Source organism: Acomys russatus, chromosome 7, assembly GCF_903995435.1.
Source record: "Acomys russatus chromosome 7, mAcoRus1.1, whole genome shotgun sequence".
NCBI lineage: Eukaryota > Metazoa > Chordata > Mammalia > Rodentia > Muridae > Acomys > Acomys russatus.
In genome coordinates this window covers 53,841,694-53,864,953 of record NC_067143.1, presented here as the reverse complement: position 1 = coordinate 53,864,953, position 23,260 = coordinate 53,841,694, and the positions used below count along the sequence as shown (strand labels likewise).

The 23,260-nt window shown below is 48.9% G+C and overlaps 3 protein-coding genes across 7 annotated transcripts in view; 1 reads left to right on the top strand and 2 right to left on the bottom strand.

Annotated features, from left to right (window-relative positions):
* Positions 1-13,490, top strand: part of LOC127191793 (uncharacterized) — a 38,620-nt gene extending 25,130 nt beyond the window's left edge. The window contains 3 exon segments of the mRNA XM_051149111.1: positions 12,285-12,335; positions 12,337-12,481; positions 12,962-13,490. Of these exon segments, the coding sequence (XP_051005068.1) occupies positions 12,285-12,335; positions 12,337-12,481; positions 12,962-13,282 (517 nt within the window). The 3' untranslated portion in view covers positions 13,283-13,490.
* On the bottom strand, positions 163-7,076 carry Lamtor1 (late endosomal/lysosomal adaptor, MAPK and MTOR activator 1). Its single transcript, XM_051149099.1, has 5 exons — positions 6,909-7,076; positions 2,154-2,296; positions 1,871-1,948; positions 1,406-1,532; positions 163-793 (listed from the first exon to the last, which is right to left on the bottom strand). The coding sequence occupies exons 1-5, from the start codon at positions 6,948-6,950 to the stop codon at positions 701-703; spliced, it is 483 nt and encodes a 160-aa protein (XP_051005056.1). The 5' UTR covers positions 6,951-7,076; the 3' UTR covers positions 163-700.
* A 530-nt stretch (positions 13,491-14,020) lies between the features above and the next one.
* Anapc15 (anaphase promoting complex subunit 15) lies at positions 14,021-17,694 on the bottom strand. Of its 5 annotated transcripts, none has more exons than XM_051149101.1 (6): positions 17,621-17,694; positions 16,282-16,366; positions 16,021-16,150; positions 15,152-15,211; positions 14,728-14,865; positions 14,021-14,571 (listed from the first exon to the last, which is right to left on the bottom strand). In XM_051149101.1, the coding sequence occupies exons 2-6, from the start codon at positions 16,302-16,304 to the stop codon at positions 14,524-14,526; spliced, it is 399 nt and encodes a 132-aa protein (XP_051005058.1). In that variant the 5' UTR covers positions 16,305-16,366; positions 17,621-17,694; the 3' UTR covers positions 14,021-14,523. The 5 variants fall into 5 exon arrangements, with proteins under 5 accessions (XP_051005058.1, XP_051005059.1, XP_051005057.1 ...); XM_051149102.1 differs by lacking the exon at positions 17,621-17,694 and adding an exon at positions 17,260-17,357; XM_051149100.1 differs by lacking the exon at positions 17,621-17,694 and adding an exon at positions 17,046-17,188.
* Between the last annotated feature and the right edge of the window lie 5,566 nt (positions 17,695-23,260).

Here is a 23,260-nt window from a genome sequence, read left to right as displayed (position 1 = left end):
ACCTGGGGTTATCCCACACTGTCAGCTAAGACCTGGGAACCCTGAACTTTTACCTCCTGGATTCCTCTTTCTGGCTGTTGAAGACAGCCCTCTGCATCTCACTGCCTGCCAACTTGAAGAGCCAAAAAGTAAATAGTGGAGTGGTGAGCAGGACACAGTGGGTTGAAACAACAACACAAATGAATATATTTCCTTTATCGAGGGGTGACAAACAAAAACAAAAAGACCAAACATGTAAAAACCCAGGGTGCTAGAGATACAAACTCACTTCAGCCTCAAGCTCATCTAGACCCTGGTCATCATCCCTAACAAGGTGCCTCTGAGCACCAAGTCAGGGACTGGGGACAGGAGTGAACCGGAGGCCAAGAGAAAGGCTGGGCGGGGGATCGCCTAGGTCTCCCAGTGTTCACCCCTACAGTGGTATCTGCACTTTCCCAATGACTGAAGATCTGCCAGGCCCCGTCCTCTTGGCCCCAACCTCACTCTAGCCAGAGCTTGAAGGCCGATGGCAATGGGCTCTCCCTTCCCTTGCTCAGTCCTCACTCGCTCCGGCTTCTAGCCTTATTCTTTTCCTCCACATTCTTCTCCGTGATTAATAGCAGGTTAGGTACTGTAGAAAGCCACAGTGAGGCTGGGGGCCAGAAGAGGTGAGGTGGAGAAGGGATGAAGACGAGGAAGAGCTGTCCCAGGACCCCTCTCTTCATGGGATCCCAAACTGTACAACCAGCTCTTCTTTCGCGTCCACACGGATCTGAGAAAGTGCACTGTAGGCATAAGCAGCTATCCTGGAGACCTGAGACAGAGGCCAAGGAGGAATAGAACAGACATATGAGGGAGAGAACTGGGAAGGTGGGTGATGGGATGGCAATAAAGGAAAGAAGGAATGACGAAGGACTGAAAGCCACAAAGAGCTGGGTGTGGTGGTGCTTGCCTTTGCCTATAATCCCACCCCTCAGAAGGGTCACAAGTTCAACACCAGCCTCTGCTGTAACAGTGACTCCTTCAGGGTGGAGAGATGACTCAGAGGTTAAGAGCACTGGCTGCTCTTCCAGGGACCCTGAGTTCAATTCCCAGCAACCACATGGTGGCTCACAAGCATCTGTAATGAGATCTGGTGCCCAGGCACACATGCAGGCAGAACATTGTATACATAATAAAAATAAATCTTAGAAAAACAGCCTCCTCTCAAAAACCAAGGGTTAGGTTAGCTTACTGGTAGAGCACTTGCCTAGCATGCACCAAGTCCTGGGTTTTCTCTCTGGAAGGAAGTAGGAGGGAGGACAGAAGCAAGGGCAGGTGCTGGGAGAATGAAGGGTATGGGGAGGAACTAAGAAGGCAATATAAACGAAGGGCTCAGGACATGCCAGGCTCCCTCCCTCCTGTGGGACAGGCCAGCAGTGCTCACCTGCTGCAAGTCAGAGAAAGGAATAGGCTCGCTGGCCAGCACCTGGTGGGGCTGGCTGGTGAGAGACGGCAGCGGTGGCAGCTTCTTCCAATGGGTCAGACTGCTGCTAAGCACAGCCAAGCGTGTACTGGCCAAGAGGGAAGAGACAGGGAAAGACAATTAGGACAAAGCTTGCCCTGCCCTGCCCTGCCCAGGCAAGCCTTACCCCTCAGGCCAGGGGACCAAGGTGACAGGGTACAGCCCATCACACTGTACTGTACTCCTCTGACTGTACTCACTCTGACTGTACTCCTTTAACCTGGTCACCTTGACCAAACATACTGTGCAAACAGGGCTGACCTGAATGCCCGACGCACCTAAGTGATCTGTAGTCAGTCTTCTGGGTTGCACCCAAATGAAGAGCCTGGACAGTGGACCAGACTCCAAAGCTGGGAAGGAATATCTAGGATTCGGCCCTGTGCTTACCTGTACTGCCTTGCCCGGTCCATGTACTCATGCTGCTCCATGCCCTGGGAGTCTGCAGCAGACACATCGATGATGTTGCTTTGAAGAGACGAGACAGAAAAAATATGACAGGTGCTTCAGAGACGCACAGACCAGAACAAGTGCTAGGTGTCAATTCCAAGGCTCTCTGACACTTGTACTCCCGCCCGCTCACTGTAACAGGGCAGAACTCTAGTGACCTTGTCCCATGCCCTATGTTCCAAACTTGGCGGCCTCTGCCCCATCCTGGTCCTGTGACACTCACCTAGCTGTCTTGGCAAGGATGGAGGAAAGCAGGGCCTGCTCATCTGTGCGAGCTGAAGGTAGGCTATGGTAGTTGGGCTCGGCTCCATTGAGGGCTTTGGTAGGGGTGCTGGGGTCCAGCAACAGCTTCCTCTCCTCCCGATCCTAGGAGGGGCCAGCAGAGAAAAGTCAGCCCTAGGACCGTAAGTTTACCTTCCTTTCATCTATCTCTCAGGTTCTCTCCTCAGACCAGCTCTGACCTTTAAATACTAAAAGTATTTTTATAAAGATGACCCAAAGTGTCCAAATGGATACAAAGTCAGTGCTCACTCACTCTCTGCCTGGCCTCAAGCTCAGGGTCTAGGGTGAAGCTGGAGACCCTGAACAGCATTCCAGGAGGAACAAAGCCAGCACTCAGGGACAGACTTGAGCCTCGGGACCTGATCAAACACCTGCTGGACAAGCACTATTGGAAACAGGCTGGAAGTCAGACAAGTGGGAAAATACCAAGATAAGGGCCTAGAGGCAAAATCAGCACAAGTCAGAAGCCCAAGAGCATCCTTTCAGTTCTGTGGCTAAAGTACACCACAGCAAAGGCGTCTGCCTCCAACACTGTAAGGCCTGGTGAGGCCTAAGAGGAAGTAGGCCCACTGTATTTTGCCATTCCTCACATTATCTTCGTGTAGAAACTCCAAGCCCACAGCCACCAATGTCCACTCTTTTCTTCTTTGTCTCCAGGATATTTGTAAAGCTACCACACGAATATAACACACACAGGCACACAGGACAAGTCTTTCTTTATTCCCCAGGCTGCTCTGGTACTAAATAACCCAGCTGGCCAGTTCTCTCCCTCCCCTCCCCCAGGGCTGAATTACAGGTATGTGCTGTGTCCTTTTTTTTGTTTGTTTGTTGTTGTTTATACAGTGTTCTGCCTGCCATGTTCTCCTGCCCGCCACAAGAAGGCACTGGATCTTATTACAGATGGTTGTGAGCCACCATGTGGTTGCTGGGAATTGAACTTGGGACCTTTGGAAGAGCAGACAGTGCTCTTAACCTCTGAGTCATCTCTCTAGCCCCATGCTGGCTGTTCTTTATCCTCTCAGGTGTTCACCTTCCTGTGGCCTGGTACCTGGTATATGCTAACCTGAGAGGAACATGCCAAACTAAACTCTTTCCCCAACACAGCCTCCTCAGTGTTCAGCAACCCTGCTACTATTAACCTACACAGACAACCACAACCACCAGAATCAATTGACAATTAAACTAAAACTCCATCTTCTGTAACTGTATTTCCCTCATCCTGGTTCAGACCCTCCTCCTAATCTACTGCTTTCCAAGCTCAACACTGCCTCAAGTCCATCAGCTACAGCAGATCCCTGCTGGCTTTGTGTCAGGTGCAATCTACGTAAGCAGACCCGCTGGATGTCTATTTAGGCCACTGAAGGCTCAGGACAAGGCCACTTCTGAAGGAATATAGTGCGTAAAAGACGAATGCTGGCCAATGCTGAGCCATCAACTTCCAGTGGCCAACTGCCAGTCTCAGTACTCTCCTCCCAGTCTGTCCCAGTCCTCACCAGTTTCCGTTTCAGGAGCCCTTGTCCACAACTCTCCCTACAGAGGGACACTTCCTCCTGCCTTGTCTGCCCCACCCAAGAAAGGCTCAGCCTTTCCACCTTGCTCTTCCTTCTCACGCCTAGATTGCCCATCCTCAAGCCATTTGACCCAGTTCACTATGGCAAAAGAAAACAGATATGGTGGTCTGCCCCATTACCTCTAGGTTCCCAAACAATCTTTCTCCATCCTCAGTATTAACAGGCTAGAAAGAGAAATTTTTTGCCAAAGGTAAAAGGATCTATAAGGAAAACTGGCTCATAATGAGACCTATATTGCTGTCTACCTATCCTTTTCCCACCCCTATTGCTGACATCTTCCTTCACCCCCCTTTCCCCCCAGCAGCGGTTCAAGAACAAGTTTGTCTTTCTAATTCCCTGAAGAGGCCCAGCAACCCCAAAAACAAAACAAAACAAAAAACTGCACCAGGAGTAGTGTGCACAATTTTAACCCCAGCACTCAGGGAAGGCAAGCAGATCTCTGTGAGATGAAACCAGTCTGGTCTACAAGCAAATTCCAGGCCAGTCAAGGCTATATAGCGACACCACCCCACCTTTAAAAAAAAAGTTAATGACATCACCTGACACCCAAAAAGTGAGTGGTACAGAGGTAAGATTGTCACATCAAAGCTTGCCTTCCAGCTGGGCAGTGGTAGCATACGCCTTTAATCCTAGCACTTCAGAGGCAGAGGCAGGCAGGTGTCTGAGTTGTAGGCCACCCTGGTCTACATAGACCAGGTCTACATAGTGAGTTCAAGGACAACCAGGGCTACACAGAGTGTATGGGGGGGGGGGGGAGAGAGTTTGCCTCCCAAGCCAATACATCTTTTTTTTAATATTTATTTATTATTATGCATACAGTGCTGAAAAGGCCATCAGATCACATTATAGATGGTTGTGAGCCACCATGTGGTTGCTGGGAATTGAACTCATGACCTCTGGAAGAGCAGTCAGTGCTCTTAACCGCTGAGCCATCTCTCCAGCCCCCAAGCCAATACATCTTGAGTCAAGGCTCCACTATTTACTTTAGCAGTGACACATGGTGTCTCCCCCAAGACTACTTCAGAGCTTCCCATTACATAAAGCCCAGCTTTTTATTAGAACACCATGGCTAGAGTAGTTTTGTGGGGTTTTATTTTATTTTATATTGGTGTTTGCCTACATGTATGTCTGTGTGAGGATTTTATATCCTCTGGAATTGGCATTACAGACAGGTGCGAGGTGCTGTGTAGGTGCTGGAAACTGGACCTGGGTCCTCTGGAAGAGCAGCCAGTACTCTAAACCCCTGAGCCATCTATGGCTGGATTCTCTTTAAATTTTTTATTATTTTTATTTCAGGCTAAACTACTTTTTTGTTTTAGCCTTGGCTGTCCTGGACTTGCTTTTGTAAACCTGGCTGGCCTCCAATGCATAGAGACCCATCTGCCTGCCTCTCATGTCACAGGCAACCAGCAAGAGTCAAAGTACATGTAAAAGCCCGCTGAAGACTAAACTCATTATGCACCCCAAAAGTGGCCCTCAACTCACTCTGTAGCCAGACTGGCCACAAACTTGAAACAGTCTCCTTTTTGGTTCTTGTTTTTGTTTTGCTGTTCTCTCCTGTAGCAGAACAGGATGAAAGTGAAGGATTCTTGCCACAAGGCATGTCAAACTCAGGTCATGAATAAATGTGTTCCAGGCTCACAACCACTCTCCTGAACTGCAGGGCGGTTTTGTTGTTGAGAGAGACAGGGTTTCTCTGTGTAGCCTTGGCTATCCTGGGCTCACTTAGTAGCCCAGGTTGGCCTCGAACTCACAGTGATCTGCCTGCTTTTGCCTCCTGAACGGCAGGGTTTTTTTATTTGTTTGTTTTTTGTTTGAGACAGGGTCTCTCTGTGTAGTCTTGACTGTCCTCGAACTCACAGCAATTCGCCTGCCTCTGCCTCCCGAGTGCTAGGATTGAAGGCTTGAGTCATCCGATTACATCTCAATTGTTACCCCATCACTTGTATTTTGCCGCTCCTCCCTCCCGCTTTCACCCTATTCCCCTCCCCTAGGTCTATGACCGAGGGCCGCCCCCCCCCCCCCACTATATGGTCATAGGCTATCAAGTCTCATCTTGGTATCAAGGGGAAGTGGTCAAATATGGGGCACCAGAATTCTTATCAGAGCAAACTGCAGTTCTTAACACAAAGAACTGGGGAAAGAACGGCTCCCTAAGTACAGTGACATCACTCACTTCTCTGACCGTATCCTCCACGAGACTGGGTGAAACTGTTCTCTGTGGCCCGGTGCCTACTGAGTGTAGAAAGCAGAACTCAAGATTCTGAAGCAACTATAAAAGGTATGGCCAGTGGGCTGACACCCAGTCTTACAAAAGTCTCCCCATTCTCCAAAGTGGCCAGGCAGGGCAGGGACTGGGGAGAAGGAGAACGTACCAAGGGGGAAAAGTAAACTAACAAAACACGGTAAGTCTCTCCAAGCCAATGCTTTCTCGAAAGGAATAAGAGCTACAGATTCTTCAGCGAGGCACTCTCTAGCTAGAGGAAGCTTAGGACACCAGGCAGGGAACAGCAAGCCAAACTCATAAACCAAGTGTGCGTCCCAATCCCTCTTTCCGCTATATCGGTTAAAGCAAAACTCTACCGCCTTCCCCGCGTCCTGATGTCTTCACTCTACTAAATTCTTCACTGGCCAACTCAAATGCCACCAACTTCCAGAGGCCTTCTGACACCAAGCCAGCGGTGACATTACATCTCAACACCAGTGACCGAACATACATAAATTTCCTGGTTTATCTCGGGAGACTATGAGCCTCAAACTACCTGGCTATACAATGGGTACGCAAAGTCCACTAATACAAGCTGCAGTGAAAGCAAAGGAATCTGGGAAAGCTAGTGCTTCCCAGGTACCCAGTCTGAGGATTCAAGCTGAGAGGATGAGGGTCTTGGAAAGTTGAAGGGGAGGGCCGAGGCAGGCGGCGGCCGGCATAACCCCAGGCTGGAGTAAGACTAAGATCTTTAAGAGGGTAGAAGCCCGGCTTGCCGTCCTCTCTGTAATCTGTCCCCTTCAGGCCTCCGTACTTAGTGAGCCTGCAGTCCGACTCCCCAACGCTGCGGGCTTGTTTCTGGGCCCCAAGTCCCGCGGTCGTAGCCCACAGTCCCAAACCCCGTCTGCCGCGGCCGCACCTGGTCCGAGTCTTCGTTCTCGCTGCTGTAGCAGCACCCCATGGCGGGGTCGGGCCGGGCGCTCAGGCGGCGCCGAGGAGGGACGGCGTCCGTCAGGAGCCTTTCCGGTCACATGACCCGCAGCTTGCCTCCCGCTCCCCTCCCCCAGCCTAGCCTGTCCCAAAGCCGCTGGGGCACCACAGCCAAATCCCGGCTTCCGGTCCCGCCCCGCCGCGTGACCATTGCTACCCAATGGAAAAGTGCGTCCTACGTGACGAGCCCCGGCGCACGTGATCCTAGGAAGGCGGGGCGAGTCACATGATTTTGTTGTTCTAGTCTCTGGACGCGAATCCTATCCGTCCTCTGGCCTTAGTGGCCACAGCGGTGTGAGTTGTGTGAACACGTGGTGTCAAGGCCACCTTTGTGGGCCCGAGACCCATCAAGATAAACTCCCCAATACCACGCGAGGGGCGAGTAGCAGCGTGGAGTAGAGGGAGATGTGCCTCACTCAGAGCTCTGTGTGTGTGTGTGTGTGTGTTTTTGTCCGTCCAAGGTCTGGCTGTCCTGGAATTCGCTGTAGACCAGGCTGACCTTGAATATAGAGATACTTGCTTCTGCCTTCCTAGGATTAAAGGCGTATGTCACCAGACCCAATAAAATTGTATTTTTATTTGAGTACGTGTATGAGTGTGGAGGTTACAAAACGACTTGTGGGAGTTATTTGCTTCCACTATATGGGTCCTAGAAGTTGAAGTTAGGTTGTCAGGCTTTGCGGCAGGCACATTTTAGCCCTGTATTTGGCAATTTATTATTTTTTTTTATTTATTTTTCATTTTTCAAAATACGGTTTCTCTGTGTAGCCTTGCTGTCCTGGACTCCCTTTGTAGACCAGGCTGGCCTCGAACTCAGAGATCCACCCGCCTCTGCCTCCCCAAGTGCTGGGATTATAGGCGCATACCACCACACCCAGCTCTCAGCTTTTAAAAATGTATTTATTTATTTATGAGGCAGGGTTTCTGTGTGGCCCTGGCTGTGCTGGAACTTACTCTGTAGACCAGGCTGGCTCCCAACTCAGAGATCCCCCTGCCTCTGCCTCCTGAGTGCTAGGTGCGCTACCACTGCTCTACTATGGCAGTTTCCTGATGAAGGTGAATTCTGTCTGCGCAGGCAGATAGCAGACGCTCCTACCTCCAAATCAGGGTTACAGTCTGCAAAGTCTCAATACAAACTTTTCTTCCTGTTTCCCTTTTCTGATCCGGTTTTGGGCACATTCATCTCTACTTAATCCCATGTCATTCCCTTTTCTTGTTTGGTTTTGGTTTTTTGAGACAGGGTCTCTATGTTATCTTGGCTGTCCTGGACTCACTTTGTAGACCAGGCTGGCTTCAACTCACAGGGATCTGCCTGCCTCTGCCTCCCCAGGTGCTGGGATTAAAGGCGGGTGCCACCACTCCCGGTTGGTTTTTGGTTTTTCAAGACCATTCTCTGTGTAGGCTTGGCTATGTAGCCAGGCTAGTCTGTGTGTGTGAGAGAGACAGAGATAGGGTTTCTCTGTGTAGCCTTGCATTCTTGGACTCCCTTTGTAGACCAGGCTGGCCTCGAACTCACAGCGATCCACCTTCCTCTGACAGGCCAGTCTTGAATTTAAGAGATTCACCTGCCTTTGCCTCTCCAGTGCTAGGGCTAAAGGTGTGCACTGCAGCTGCCACCACCACCCTGCTGTCATTCACTTATTAAATTAGCAAATGGGGCTAGAGGCAACTCAGTGACTAAGAGCACTGGCTGCTACTCCTCCAGAGGACCCAAGTTCTAGTCCTAGCATCCACTTGGCGCTTCCCAATTGTCTGTAACTCCAGTCCCAGGAGAAATGATGTCCTCTTCTGGTCTCTAGCAGCAAGCATGTATACATATGGTGCACAAGTAGACATGCAGACCAAACACACATACACATAAAATAAATAAAAATAACTGGGACAGGTATGGGGGTGCATGCCTTTAGTCCTGGCAGAGGTAGGCAGATCTCTGTGAGTTCAAGGCCAGCCTGGTCTACAAAGCAAGTCCAGGGCAGCAAAAGCTACACAAAGAAACCCTGTCTCAAAAAAACCAAAACATAAACAAGACCCAAACACTTTTCCGTCTACAGTGTGCCACTCCAATGTTGAATTTGGATAGGCCGGGGAACAGCCTAAAGCCCTGGTCATGGAATCCCTAGATTGGTGGTCACAGTGTAGTCTTCAGTTGTGTTTCTGAGCTCATCTCTTCTAACAAATGTAACTGGAAGACAGGGACAGAGTCTGACTCCTCTCTGTGACTGATGCCCTAAAGCTTACTTACAAAAGACTTGGATTTCGAACTGAGTAAGTAAGTCTCAACTATTTTGGCTTGTGTCCTGCCCAGTATCCTGATCCCAAGATGTTGGAGAAGTCACCAGGCCTAGCAGTCTTTATTAGTTCTCCAAATCAGAACCTTAGAGTTCTGCCTAGTTTCTCTATGGTTCCTGAAGAATATGAGGCTGCTGGAGTTTGTCCCCTGCGTCTGGTAACCTGAACTGCAGGTCTCAGGTAACAACAGCCTCAGCGTCAATAATTGAACTTGTCCAGCCTCCTCCTGCAGGGTTATTCCTCTCAGGGACTTCCCATTCCGGTACCCTGGTCTTTCCTAGGAGCCTTCAGCCCAGGTAAGCAGGGCCTTGTGGGTTTCCAAGCACACCAGTTCACGGCCACATCACAAATGCCTCACATTCGTTCATACACTCTTAAGTTTTAGCATACAGTTCCCCACCAACCAAGGGTCTTGCAAAAACATCACACCAAGCTCAGGTCTGGGGGGTCAGGCAGGGGGAGAGGGAAGGACAGCTATTCCCTATAGGTGGTTCTGGAGAAGAAAGCTGAATGGTGAGGAAGTGTGGTGTGTGTATGTGCATGTCTGCACTTATAAAGAGAATTCTTGGTGGAGGGGAATACAAATAGAAAAATATAGGACTGGAGAAAATACGCAGAACCAAGGGGACCCACACCTCTAGGGAAGAGCAGACAGGAAGTCACTGGGTAGAAAGACACTCTAATAACATGGTATAGAGGGTGAGTTTATTTTTGAGACAGGGTCTCAAATGTAGCTCAGATTGGCTTCAAACTTGGGATCCTTCTACCTTGGCTTTCTTCATGATGGGATTTCAAATGTGCACCAAAATACCATGGATGGTACTGGTTTTTTCTTTTCTTCTTCTTTTTTTTCTTTTTGTTTTTGTTTTTTTGTTTTGTTTTGTTTTGTTTTTTGTTTTTTTGAAACAAAGTTTCTTTGTGTAACCTTGACTGTCCTGGACTCACTTTGTAGCCCAGGCTGGCCTCAAACTCACATCAATCAGCCTGCCTCTGCCTTCCGAGTGCTGCGATTAAAGGTCTGTGCCACCACACCCAGCCTATGGTATTGTTTTTAATATTTTATTTAATTCTATTTTATATGTATGGGTGTATGTACATCTATGCACCGTGTGCATTCAGGGCCTGTGGAGCTCAGAAGAGGGCATTGGACCCCTGGGACTGGAGTTACAGACAGCTGTGAGCAACCAGATGTGGGTGCTAAGAATCAAACCCAGGACCTTTGGAAGAGCAGCTAGTGCCCTTAACCACTAAGCATCTCTCAATTGTTTTTTGTTTGTTTGCTGCTGTTAAGATTTTATAAGTGTTTTGCTTACACTCATGTTCACCACTTGTGTGAGCCCCTGGAAGTCAGAAGAGGGGTTGGATCTTCCAAAACTGGGATGATAGATGGTTGAGACCCATCATATGAGAACTAGGAACAGAAGCTAGGTGCTCCGCAAGAGCAGCAAGTGCTCTTAACCACTGTGCAATCTCTCCAGCCCCAGGTATAGTGTCTTAATTACCTTTTACTGAGGCAGAGCACAGTGAGGGTGTGAAGGGGGTTGACAAGAGAGCTTTTCTCTTTTGCTGCAATATAACGGATAAGAGGAGTCCAGGCAGATAGAGTATGGTGGGAGAAAGACACCTCAAGTCACTGATGAAAAAGGTCCTGAGGAAGCCGGGCGGTGGTGGCGCACGCCTTTAATCCCAGCACTTGGGAAGCAGAGGCAGGTGGATCGTTGTGAGTTCGAAGCCAGCTGGTCTACAAAGCGAGTCCAGGACAGCTAAGGCTACATAGAGAAACCCTGTCTCAAAACAAAACAAAACAAAACGGTCCTGACAAAAAGTGATGTTAGGGCCAGGGAACGATGCGGTAATTGCTCTGGAGCCAAGACTAGAAAGAGACAGAGCTTGTGGTTGGGTGCTAACAATGGCACGAGGTTGTGAAGTGCACAGACTGGATTCAAATCCCAGTTCTGCCGTGTCTCTGGCAAAACAGCCTCTTGGCCGTGGCTTGTATAGGCGTGGTCATTGCAACTGATAAAAGCTGCACAAATGACAGGCAAATGGCACATGTAGGTTTCCCTCCCAGCCCCCCTCTATCCTAGGACCCAGGTAGGGACAATGTCCCCTGCCATTGCACTGGCATTCCTGCCACTCGTGGTGACACTACTGGTGAGATACCGACACCATTTCCGACTGCTGGTGCGTACAGTCCTGCTGAGAAGCTTCCGGGATAGCCTGTCAGGACTGCGAATTGAGGAGCGGGCCTTCAGCTATGTGCTCACCCATGGCCTGCCTGGAGACCCTAGTCACATCCTCACCACCCTAGACCACTGGAGCAGCTGCTGCGAGTACCTGAGCCACATGGGCCCTGTTAAAGGTCAGTGTCCCTTTCCCTAGCCTTCAGCCACTGCTTAACTGGGTAAATTAGGTAGCTTCGTGATTGTATTTATGACTTCCTTTTTTTTTTTTTTTTTTTAGAAATGAGGAGTCTCAACCAAGTTATTCAATTATCCAGCAAACATTTATTGCCACTCTTTTGTGCCAGGTGCTAAGGGAGGAGGCAGAGATCACAGAGGGTGAACCAGTCACAAATGCTGGCCTCAAAGAGAGCATAACACAGGGGGATAGCATAACTCAGGGTCTGTTCTAGCCTTTCTTCCCTACCAAAGAGGCTCCCACATCCAATTCAGAATAGCTATCTGCCAAGACAGCACAAGTACTTCAAAGCATTAAGAGATGTATCCAACTCCAAAATCAAAAGGACAGCCAGCAGTAATGGAGCACAGTAGTTCAAGTGTGAAACTCAAATGTCTCAGGAAGCTGGAGGGTAGGGTGGATGCTTTTGCCTACGCCCTCCTGGAGGAAGGAACGTCTGAACTGAGTCTAGAAGGCTTGTTTCAAGTTGGCCAGGTGGATGGAGACAGGGGTGGGAAAGGGCAAAGTCAGCCTCATATATAAATACAACACAAAGAAAGCGCAGCATGTTTGATTCTGTTTTGAATGTCCTCTATAACAACCATCATGCCCACAGGTCAGATCCTGATGCGGCTGGTGGAAGAGAAGGCCCCTGCTTGTGTGCTGGAGCTGGGCACACACTGCGGATACTCTACCCTGTTTATTGCCCGTGCCTTGCCCCCTGGGAGTCGCCTTCTCACTGTGGAGCGGGACCCACGTACAGCAGCAGTGGCTGAGAAACTCATCCGGCTCGCTGGCTTCGATGAGCAAATGGTCAGCCTCTCCATCTCCCCAAAGCTGATTTCTCGACTGCCCCAGGAACTGCTCTGACCAGGCCTCTCTTGTGAGGGACTCCCTCCCGAGGAAGCAGCTCCACTCAGGCAGCTGGCATCCTGGGGGGCATGTAGCCCCCCACCCCCATCCCGAATCATTTGCACTTACTTCCTGCTGGAGTACAAACAGCAGCTAAGAGGAAGCTCTCCATAGCCCAGCAAATCTGAGTTTAAATCATACTCTTTGGTTTGTTGTGGGACCTTAGGTGAAACACACATCCTCTGAGTCTCAGCTTCATCATGGGCACATAATGGAAACTACAGTTCTGGTGCTAACTACTGGGTTTCTGAGGCCAGAGAAAATGTGAGACACCTGTGAGGGCCTAGACTAGTAACTGGCATTAAATCAGCCAGAGCTTGTTGGGGGCTGGAGTGGGAAAGCAGTCTTGATCCTCACCCTCAGCTACGCCTTTCCCCACAGGTGGAGCTCATTGCAGGCAGCTCAGAGGAAGTAATCCCACGCCTAAGAGCTCAGCACCAGCTGAATCGGGCAGACCTGGTGCTCCTGGCACACAGACCTCGGTATTACTTAAGGGATCTGCAGCTACTGGAGGCCCACGCTCTGCTCCCACATGGTGCCACTGTATTGGCTGACCACGTGCTTTTTCCTGGTGCACCCCGCTTCCTACAATACACCAAGAGCTGTGGTCGCTATCGCTGCCGCCTCCACCACACCAGCCTCCCAGACTTCCCTGCCATCAAGGATGGCATAGCCCAACTCACTTATACTGGACCTGGCTGAGGTCCAGGACCCAGGGTACTTACTAACACAATCCCAACCCCACTCAGGCAGACCTCAGAATTTTATCCCTTTTCCCTTTCTGTTTAGTATCCAACACATGCTAGGCTCAGTCTGAGGAGGCTTTCTTCTCAACTTTGTCCCCCTCCAAGCTCCATACTGATCCAAAGTGTCAAATCCTATCAGCCTTCTTGGTCCCACAAGGTCCCCTCCTAGAAAATCAGGAACTAGAAGCAAGAGGCCTGTTTCTCAACTTAGGTGTTACTGATTGCTGCTTCATGTGAGTCTTTCCGTCCTTTAAGATTCAGTCTGTTCTCTAGCCAGGCGTGGTGGCGCATGGCTTTAATCCCAGCACTCGGGAGGCAGAGGCAGGCGGATCGCTGTGAGTTCGAGGCCAGCCTGGTCTACAAAGTGAGTCCAGGATGGCCAAGGCTACACAGAGAAACCCTGTCTCGAAAAACCAAAAAAAAAAAAAAGATTCAGTCTGTTCTCTTAGCCTAACACAGATGGCTGAAGGGGCTGGAGACATGGCTCAACAGTTCAAAGCACTGTCTGCTGCTCCCTATCTAAAGGACCTGGGTTCTGTTCCCAGCACTCACATGGCACAGGCTCACGTGTGATATGCATACAGACAGACAAAACACCTATATATATAAGATAAATGAAACAAAAAGCAGACACCTGGCTGGCAGAACCCAGAGCCTCCCAGCTATGAGACTCAGCTTTTAGATAGGATCAGAGGAGCTGCAGGCAATGAGCCCTGTAGGAGCTTCTGGGTGCAAGCGAGGCCACAGGAATTATCAAGCACAGAGGCCTGGGCTCCATCCTAGCCCACATGACCCGTTAGGTTTGCTTGAGATCCCTCACCTGACCCCTTCCCAATATCCAGGAGAAGATGCTGAACTCCTCTGGGTCCCACCAACAAATAGGGAATAGACATTGGGGGAAAGAGTCAGTCCTGTGTCTTTATTAAGAGGGTTAGAAAGGGACCACACCTGGCAACCAAGGAATGAGGTACCAGCCAGGAAGGTGGGGTAGGCTCAGGCTCCAGGGATTCAAGGAAGACTGATGGCCTGCAAGGGCCCAAGAAGACCTTGTCCTGGCAGCAGCTGAGAAAGTGCCTAAGGCAAAGCTTTAGGCACTACAGCCACAAGCTGGTTCTTCAGGTTGAGGGGCTGAGGCTGTGGATGCAAAATAGGTTGGGGTGGCCTGGAATCACCCTGAGGCCACCTTGGCTTGTCTACCTAGATCATCCACTGGTCCTGATCCTGTTCGTTGCCTTCCATGTCCACCTGAAGAGGAGGCTGGGTGTGGGTGGGGAGGGGCCTCAGCCAGCCTCAGCCCAGATCCTGCCCCTGGGTAGAGCCAGGGTTACTGTATCCCTGGGCCGTCAATTAGCTCAGGGGCAGGATCCTGGGAACGAAGGCACTCCCCTACACCCCGCCTACCTCATTGACCTCTCCATCATCAGCTGACTCGTTATAGTCATTCATCTCATCCATGTCCTGCATGTCCTCATCGTCTTCTGAGTCCTCTTCACTGTCCTCATCGTCTTCGTCATCCTCTTCTTCCTCGTCATCGTAGTGCTAGTGGGACAAAAGACAGTCTGTAGGCCTCAGAGCTCCTGGACCAGGTGAAGCACTGGCCTACCTGGAGCCTCCTCCTTCCCAGCCCTGCCCACCTTGAGTCTGGCAGGCTGCTGCATTACCTGAATGGCCTTAGCACTAAGCCCAATGCATAGCCCACAGGTTCCCACCTTTGCTGTCTACCCAAGCTGAAAACCACAGCTGTTCTGAGCCAGAAGCAAGGGCATTAAGTTAAAGCCTTGGTCTACTGTGCGTCACATAGGCCCCGCCCCCAGGAGCCACTCACCTCTGAGGCAGGCTTGCCAATAGGTACCAGGTTGTTGTCTTTCTCTGCGATGCTTTGGAGCTGTGGGCAAAGGAGTATAGGGAAAAGCAGGGCCAAGGCCCAAGCAAAGCAGATCAGGGGCATGGGACTACTTACTCTACCCCTTAAAAAACCCCCAAAATGTTGAAACAGCTTCTTCCCCCCAGTTCTCAGGAAGATTCAGTTCCCCTTTCTCCTATCATCGGTTCCTTATAAATTTGATGGACATATGTAAAGTCTTTTGGCGTCAGTTTTTTCATATAATTATAGTGAGGGTGAAATGAGACACTTAACCTAGAATATGGCATCTTGTCCTTATTAAAAGTTAAAATTAAGCTGGGCATGGTGGCGCATGCCTTTAATTGCAGCACTTGGGAGGCAGAGGCAGGCAGATCACTGTGAGTTCAAGGACAGCCTGGTCTACAGACCAAGTTCAGGACAGCCAAAGCTACACAAAGAAACCCTTTCTTGAAAAACAAAACAAAAAATTAAATCCTGGCCTTTAATCCCAGCACTTGGGAGGCAGAGGCTGGCAGATATCTGTTAGTTCGAGGACAGCCTGGTCTACAAAGAGTTCCAGGACAGCAAGGGCTGTGTGGGTGGGGGTGTGGGGGAGGTTAAGTCCTGTGACTTCTAGAACATAGGCTGTCAGAAGCTTGACATCTACCTAATCTAGCCTGAAGTCCTGTGTTCTTTTAGCAAGTTAGGCTACCACAAAGTGAGAGCTTTATCCCTCAAGTACCCAACTGGACTACTCCCAACTCAGAGAAAAATGCCTCTTCTAAGCAGGTCTCCTGTCCTGCTCATGCCCCAGATGCTGCATCTTCATGCTGTGCTAGGTCCTCACTCACCCAGGCCTGATGCTGCTGCTCCTGCTGCTGCAGCTCTGTCTCCTCCACACAGGGTCGGTCCAGATTAAACCACAGTGTCTCAGTCACACGAGGGAAGAGTGAAGGGAACAAGGTGGACATGGCTCCTAAGCTGAGGGGAAGGGTCAAGTGAATATGTTTTGCTTTGTTTTGATGCAGTTGTGATTTGATTTGGGGTGGGGGGGTGGGGGGGGAGAGGGAGGTAGCAGAGAATCTGCCCTTCCCCCTCGAAATCAGACAGACCTGAGCTTGAGTCCTGGCTCCATCACTTACTAGCTGTTTGACTTTGGCCAATACACTTAACCTCTCTGGGCCTCAGTTTCCTCATCTGTAAGAACAGGGATAATTACAATTAAATCATCCTCAAGGTTATTCTGACAACAAAATAAAATAATGGATAAAGTTGTATGCTGCTCATCGAGAGAAGAGACTGGGAGCCAGAGATGGAACGTGGTACTGTGATAAAGTACAGAACTAATAGAGATCTAGTTAAATCTAAATCCTCTTTACACACACACACACTCACACCTTATTTTTTGCTCTTTTGATTCATGTCATCCAATCAGTGCAAAAATGTTTTGAACATGAACCACCTCTCTCACAACCAGTCAAACAGCACTACACATGACCAAGGGTAAGATACTCTAGGAGGCATGGATAAATTGATAAACAAATAAATGGAAGAATGAATGATGAACTAACGTGTAAGGGAATAAATAAAATCAACTTTGTGGGCTGAAGCTGCTGACCAAGGTCACCAAGAAGTTGAATTAAAATCCATCAGTTCACAAACCCAGTAACAAGATACAGCTTGGCTTTGGTTTACACACTGGGTTGGGGTTAAGAACACACATAAGGGATCCTGGCCCAGCACTGTAGGAAGAGCCCGGGAAAACCAGAATTGATGTCCCCCCGCCCCTTTTTTTCCCCAAATGAGATAGGGTCTCAATATGTAGCCCTGACTGGCGTGGAACTCATTATATACACCAGACTAGTCCCAAACTCACAGAGATCCGCATGCCTCAGCTCCCGAATGCTGGGATTAAAGGCGTGCACCAGCCACCACACCCGACTCTAGCTTTGGACTAACTTATATTGACCCACGCAGAAACAGACGTTACCACTCCCTAGACCAAAGCTCCCGAGAGCCTTGTGAATGGTAAACAGCGAACACCCTTAACCCAAAAGCAGACAAATTCTGGATCCTAAAATCCTACCCACCACTGCCCATTCTTTGCTCATTATGATAATGACTATGAGCTTGACCAACAGGAAGGAGGCAGGGGCGGGTCTCCGTCAGGACTTTGACCTTATAGGGATGCTAATCGCAAAATGCGCGCGGCCAGGCTGAAGCCAATTAACTGAAAGAACTACTAGGTGACAGGAAGTGAAACCAATGAATGACGGAACTTGCGTGTGGGTGGGGCTTAAACTCAAGGAAGCGGCCAATGAGCAGATGTCTTTAAGATTAAAGGAGCGAGAGGTGAGCTGCTGGAGAGGCGAGCCAAAGGAACTGGGTTTCTCTGGAAGCAGGAAGAAAGAACGAGCAAAGAAACAGCAACAGTCTCGTTTGCGCACTTACCGCGCCAAGAGCCGGCAGGCGGCGGCGACCCGGAAGCGCTTGGCCAGGGCTGAGCGGAAGAACCCACCAGAATCCGGGACCCAACGTAACGCATGCGTCCTCAGTCTCCTTTTGTTTCCCGCGCCAACCACCAAACCGGAAGTGATGTTGACGTACCTTAATACGTACTCGATGGGGGAGGACATTAATTTGCCGGGCTTACCTATTGACCCCGCCTTGAGTCTCAAGTCTACGAGTTTCTCCAGGCTGGCTCCGCCCCAGTGTCCATTTAGCCCCTCCCGCCTGTGTTTGCCTGTTATTCTTTTAGTAATATAGTGGTTTCTTGAGATGTTCTCTTGTGTGGAAGTTGTGTGCGCCCCTGCGTTCCAGGAAATTCTGTTACTACCCTTCTGTTTTCTCAGACTCAGTCTCCAATATGAACACATTCATTCTTTTATTTTTTGTTATGGAAATACCTTAAATATAATAAGACGCGTCTATTACAGAGCTACACCAGGCTGTGGCCCACCATGTCAGTGCTGGGAATTGAACCCGGGTCCTTTGGAAGGACAGCGAGTGCTCTTAATCATTGAGCCATCTCTCCACTCCCTTTTTTGTTCCGTTTTGGTTTTTTCTTCTTTTATTTCTTTATCTTTTCTTTTTGTTGTTGTTTGTTTGCTGTTTTTTCTCCGTGTAGCCTTGGCTGTCCTGGAACTCCCTCTGTACACCAGGTTGGCCTGGAACTCAGAGATCTTCCTGGCTCTGTCTCCTGAATACTAGGATTAAAGGTGTGCGTCATCACACTCTGCTCTAAATTGTGCTTTTTAAAAAACGCAAAAATAGGGCTGGAGAGATGGCGCAGAGGTTAAGGGCACTGACTGCTCCTCTAGAGATCCTGAGTTCAATTTCCAGCAACCACATGGTGACTCACAACCATCTATAATGTGATCTGATGCCCTCTTCTGGCCTGTAGAGCACTGCATACATAATAATAAATAAATATTTTTAAAACGCAAAAATGAGATCTGAAGATGGCTCAGAGGTTAATAACAGTGTTCTTCCAAAGATTCTGAGTTCAATTCCAAGCAACCACATGGTGGCTCACAACCCTCTACAATGAGATCTGGTATGCAGGCACATGCGGGCAAAATACTGTACAAATAATAAATATTTTCTTTCTTTCTTTCTTTTTTTTTTTTTTTTTTTGGTTATTTGAAACAGGGTTTCCCTGTGTAGACTTGGCCATCCTGGACCCGTTTTGTAGACCAGGCTGGCCTCAAACAGCAATCCACCTGCCTCTGCCTCTGGAGTGCTGGGATTAAAGGCATGTGCCACCACGCCCGGCTAAGATACATATTTTCATTGAATCCTCAACATTTCTTTTTCTTTATGAAGTTGGTTCACAGCTTCTGGACATTAGGCTACACCAGACACAGGGACCCTTGCTGTGCTATCTGGTCTCATAAACAGCGTAAGTCCTGCCCTGTCCCCTGGCATCCCTGCTTTGTGGCACTGTTCCAAAAGCAGAATGTTGGGTAAAGATCAGAGTGTTGGTTCCTGCCTCCCTGACCACCCAGGCAACAGATTAGGAAATGCCGTCCCTGTAAATTATAGCCTCGGGAGCTGGCTGTCCACCAACAGCAGTTCCGAGGCTGCACTCAGTAGTTGTGGTTCTTGGGTGCTTACAGGCAAACCTGTCTTATTTCTTCCTGATGGACATTAGTTTTCCTCAAAATTCACCCTTTACTAGCAAACAGCAAATGGTCACTGCTCACCACGCCCTTCAGACACCATCTTTAACGCTCCCTGCCCGCTCAAGTCCTGTGTACACCCCTGGCTGTCCTGGAACTCACACTGCCTCCCAAGTAATGAGATTAAATGCATGTGCCACGATGCTGGGGTGTGGTAATATTTTGAGATAAAGTCTCAAGTAGCCTAGGCAGATTTCCTGACTCCCAATCTCCTCAGTGATGAGGTTACAGACCTGCACCAGCACACCCAGCAAGGTATCTATCTAACCCAGCAAGGTATCTAACCCAGCAAGGTATCTAACCCAGCAAGGTATCTAACCCAGCAAGGTATCTAACAAGGGTGTTGCATGTTGAAGAATAATGGTAGGAAAATATTCAGTCTTCACTTTCTGTAACTAAGCTGTTACATTTCTATATGAACATTGTAGTAGTAACTTTCCTGTTGTGATAAAAATACTCCCACAAAAGGTAAGTTAGGGAAGAAGAGAGGGTTTATATTGACTTCCAGTTCTAGGGGACACAGGCATGGAGGCAGGTATGTGAGGCTGGCTGACAGTCAGGATGCTGGCTGTTCACATTTCATCTGCACACAGGAAGCAGATAGAGACCAGGAAATAGGGTCAAGCCATAAAACCTCAAAGACCACTCACAGTGGTGTACTTCACCCAGCAAGGTGCCACTTCCTCAAAGGTCCTCTAACCTTCTAAAATACCAGTTGGGGACTAAGTGCTTAAACAAGTGAACCTTGGGGTTGGAGCAGGTCTGTGTGACAATTTCACAGTCAAACCAGAACAAACTGAAAATGTTATATGTACAGTAAAAACACTGTCAGTCTCCATCTGAAAACAAGTGTTTCAGATAGCAAGCATTCTTGTATACATGTTATGTGTGTAGAAGCATGCAATGAATTTATGGGATGCAACATGGCCAATCTCATGGCCAGAGAATATCTCAGATTGGTTCTTGTTGTCATTCAGAAACTTTTTTCTATGACTGCATATGGGGTCAAGAATCAGGGTTTAAGGGCTGGAGAGATGGCTTAAAGGTTAAGAGCACTGCCTGCTCTTCCAGAGGTCCTGAGTTCAATTCCCAGCAACCACATGGTGGCTCACAACCACCTATAATGAGATCTGGTGCCTTCTTCTGGTGTGCAGTTGTACATGGAGATACAACATTGCATACATAATAAACAAATATATAAATAAATGCTTAAAAAAAAAAAAAAAAGAATCAGCGCTGGGTTGTGGTGGCACACACCTTTAATCCCAGCACTTGGGAGGCAAAGGCAGGTGGATCTCTGTGAGTTCGAGGCCAGCCTGGTCTACAAAGCAGTCCAAGACAGCCAGGGCTGTGTTATACAGAGAAACCCTGTCTCGAAAAAACAAACAAACAAACAAAGAATCAGGGTTTAAGAAGGTTGTGGGTCTAGAGGGACCAAGACCCTTTCAAGATCTCAGAACAAGGTTTTGTCAAAGCCTGGACCTGAAGCACTTTTGGGAGAGGGGAACAGACGGAGGAGTCATTCTGATAGGTTCCTGGGAGACTCCCTCTGAAATAGGCAAGAGGTGCAAACCTCAGGCTATTGGTTGTCAGTACTTATCTGGAGTCCATTTGACCTAAGAGGTGGATTCTGGTGTAGTTCCTGTAGCCTACAAGAATTTTTTAGGTTAAAAAGGAAATAACTTGGGCCGGGCGTGGTGGCACACGCCTTTAATCCCAGCACTCGGGAGGCAGAGGGAGGCGGATCGCTGTGAGTTCCAGGCCAGCCTGGTCTACAAAGTGAGTCCAGGATGGCCAAGGCTACACAGAGAAACCCTGTCTCGAAAAACCAAAAAAAAAAAAAAGAAAAGAAATAACTTTTAAACGTGTTAGCACCACTATGGTTTGCAATCTGTAATGAAATGCACACTGTACAAAAAGGCAGTAGAGAGCCAGAGGGTGGTGGTGGAGCATGTCTTTAATCCCAGCACTCGGAAGGCAGAGGCAAGTGGATCGCTGTGAGTTCGAGGCCAACCTGGCCTACAAAGGGAGTCCAGGACAGCCAAGGCTACACAGATAAACCCTGTCACAAAAACAAAAAAACAAACAAAACAACATTTTTAAATTTTAAAAACAAGAAAGAAACCAAAGAAAAGTATCAGGTCAGGGTCCCAATGAAGATCAGCAAAGAAGGCTAGCTGTAGCCACTTACAAGCTGACCAGGAAGGGAAAATTGACCAGTCAATTGTTCTGTGTTGACCAGTGAACCAGAAAGCAAATCTGTTGCAGGCAGTGTAGAAGGGATCCTCAGGGTGCCCAGACATTGGGAGAGACTGCCTGGTCATGACACCAATGTTCCCAATGTTATAATAGTGATTAATGCCACACACAACATCTGGTATAAAGGTTTATTGTGGAAAATTGGGAGTGGGGGGGGGGAGAAAGAGGGGAGGAGGGAGAGAAGAGGGGGAGGGGGCATACTCATGACAGAGAGAAAGAGAAAGGGAGGGGGCGGTATGGCAAACACATCCTTATATCCTACACATCGGGTGTAGGTGATAACATAGGACCCTGTCAGGACCATGAAGGCCTCTGAGGGCAGGCCAGTTGAATTTCCTGCATTCTACCACTCTGACTTCTGAGTGCCCCTCATTCTCTGAGCTTCCCAGAGGGCTACCCAGGCTATGGAAAGCAAAAGATCTGGGTTTGAGAAGGCAACAGTAAGCCTGGTAAGAGCCCCATGAACAGTGCTCTGCCCAATAACTGTCTACCTCTGACTTTGTCTCCCAGGGTAGAACATATGGACATGACTTACAGATGACTCAGCTACTGCCTCTGCTTTTAGTGACAGCCACATGGGGTACCCAGCCAAGGACTGCTTGGGGCAAGACGAATGCTCTAAACACTCAAGCAAGACGAATGCTCTAAACACTAAGCACCATATAAGACCACATGAGGTCAGAGTGGGGTCTCTCAGAAGAGGAAGGGTATGATCTTGACAAGGAAGTAGTTAGGAAGTTAGATAGGTCAGCTGGGTTGGGGCACAGGGAAGCAGGATATGGCCCTGAAACATCATCTCCTAGGATGCCACAAAATCTGGAGTAGTTTAGGTTCCATACATCCAGCCCCACTAAGAGTCAAGCATTTTACTGAATATGATCTAAGGGCCTACTTAGCAGGCAGGTGTTAGTCTTCAATTACACAGTAAGAAAAGAAGCCTACAGTGGGCACAAGAATATGGGAGTTGAGGAATGGGATGGAGCCCTTTCCTAGCCTTATTTATGTGTCCTAGCTCAATGGTAAGGTCCAAGAGAAGACATGTTCCTCAAAGTCAGTATACAGTAAACATACAGAGGAGTCTGGCTTCCCACTTCCCACCTCCATGAGACACTGAGGAGACTACAAGTCAGACATCCTGGGAAGACTTCCCATAGCGGGGGTTGTTGATCTCGGCCTTGGAAGATTATTAATATTTTCCAGGAAGAGAGAGGAGGAAAGGGAAGCAAAGGAGAGCACATACCCAGGTCATAGGGTGTCACAGAATAGTGGCCAGCTTGGCCAGAGCCACAGAGGAAGGGGAAGGGAAAGCCGGGACCTGAGCTTCACACTTAAGATTCCTGAAGCTGCTCTGAGCAACTGAGCCTCGGTTCGAACTCAGGGAGGGTTCAGAAGAGATGCAGAGCTCTGTTCCTCCTTCTCCCGAATGGTTTCACATCACCAAGATGGCCGGTGATGTTCAGAGAGATGGAGAGACTGGGGTGTGGCAGGCTCTAGAGGCATGAACTTATTTGGGGAAGTACAAAGCCCTGTGCTGACTCAGTCACTTCCAACATTTCATCCCCTCCCCCTTTTCTCCATCACTTCCAATATTTCTTCCCTGCCCCCTTTTCTTTCCTTCTTCTTCTTCTTCTTCTTCTTCTTCTTCTTCTTC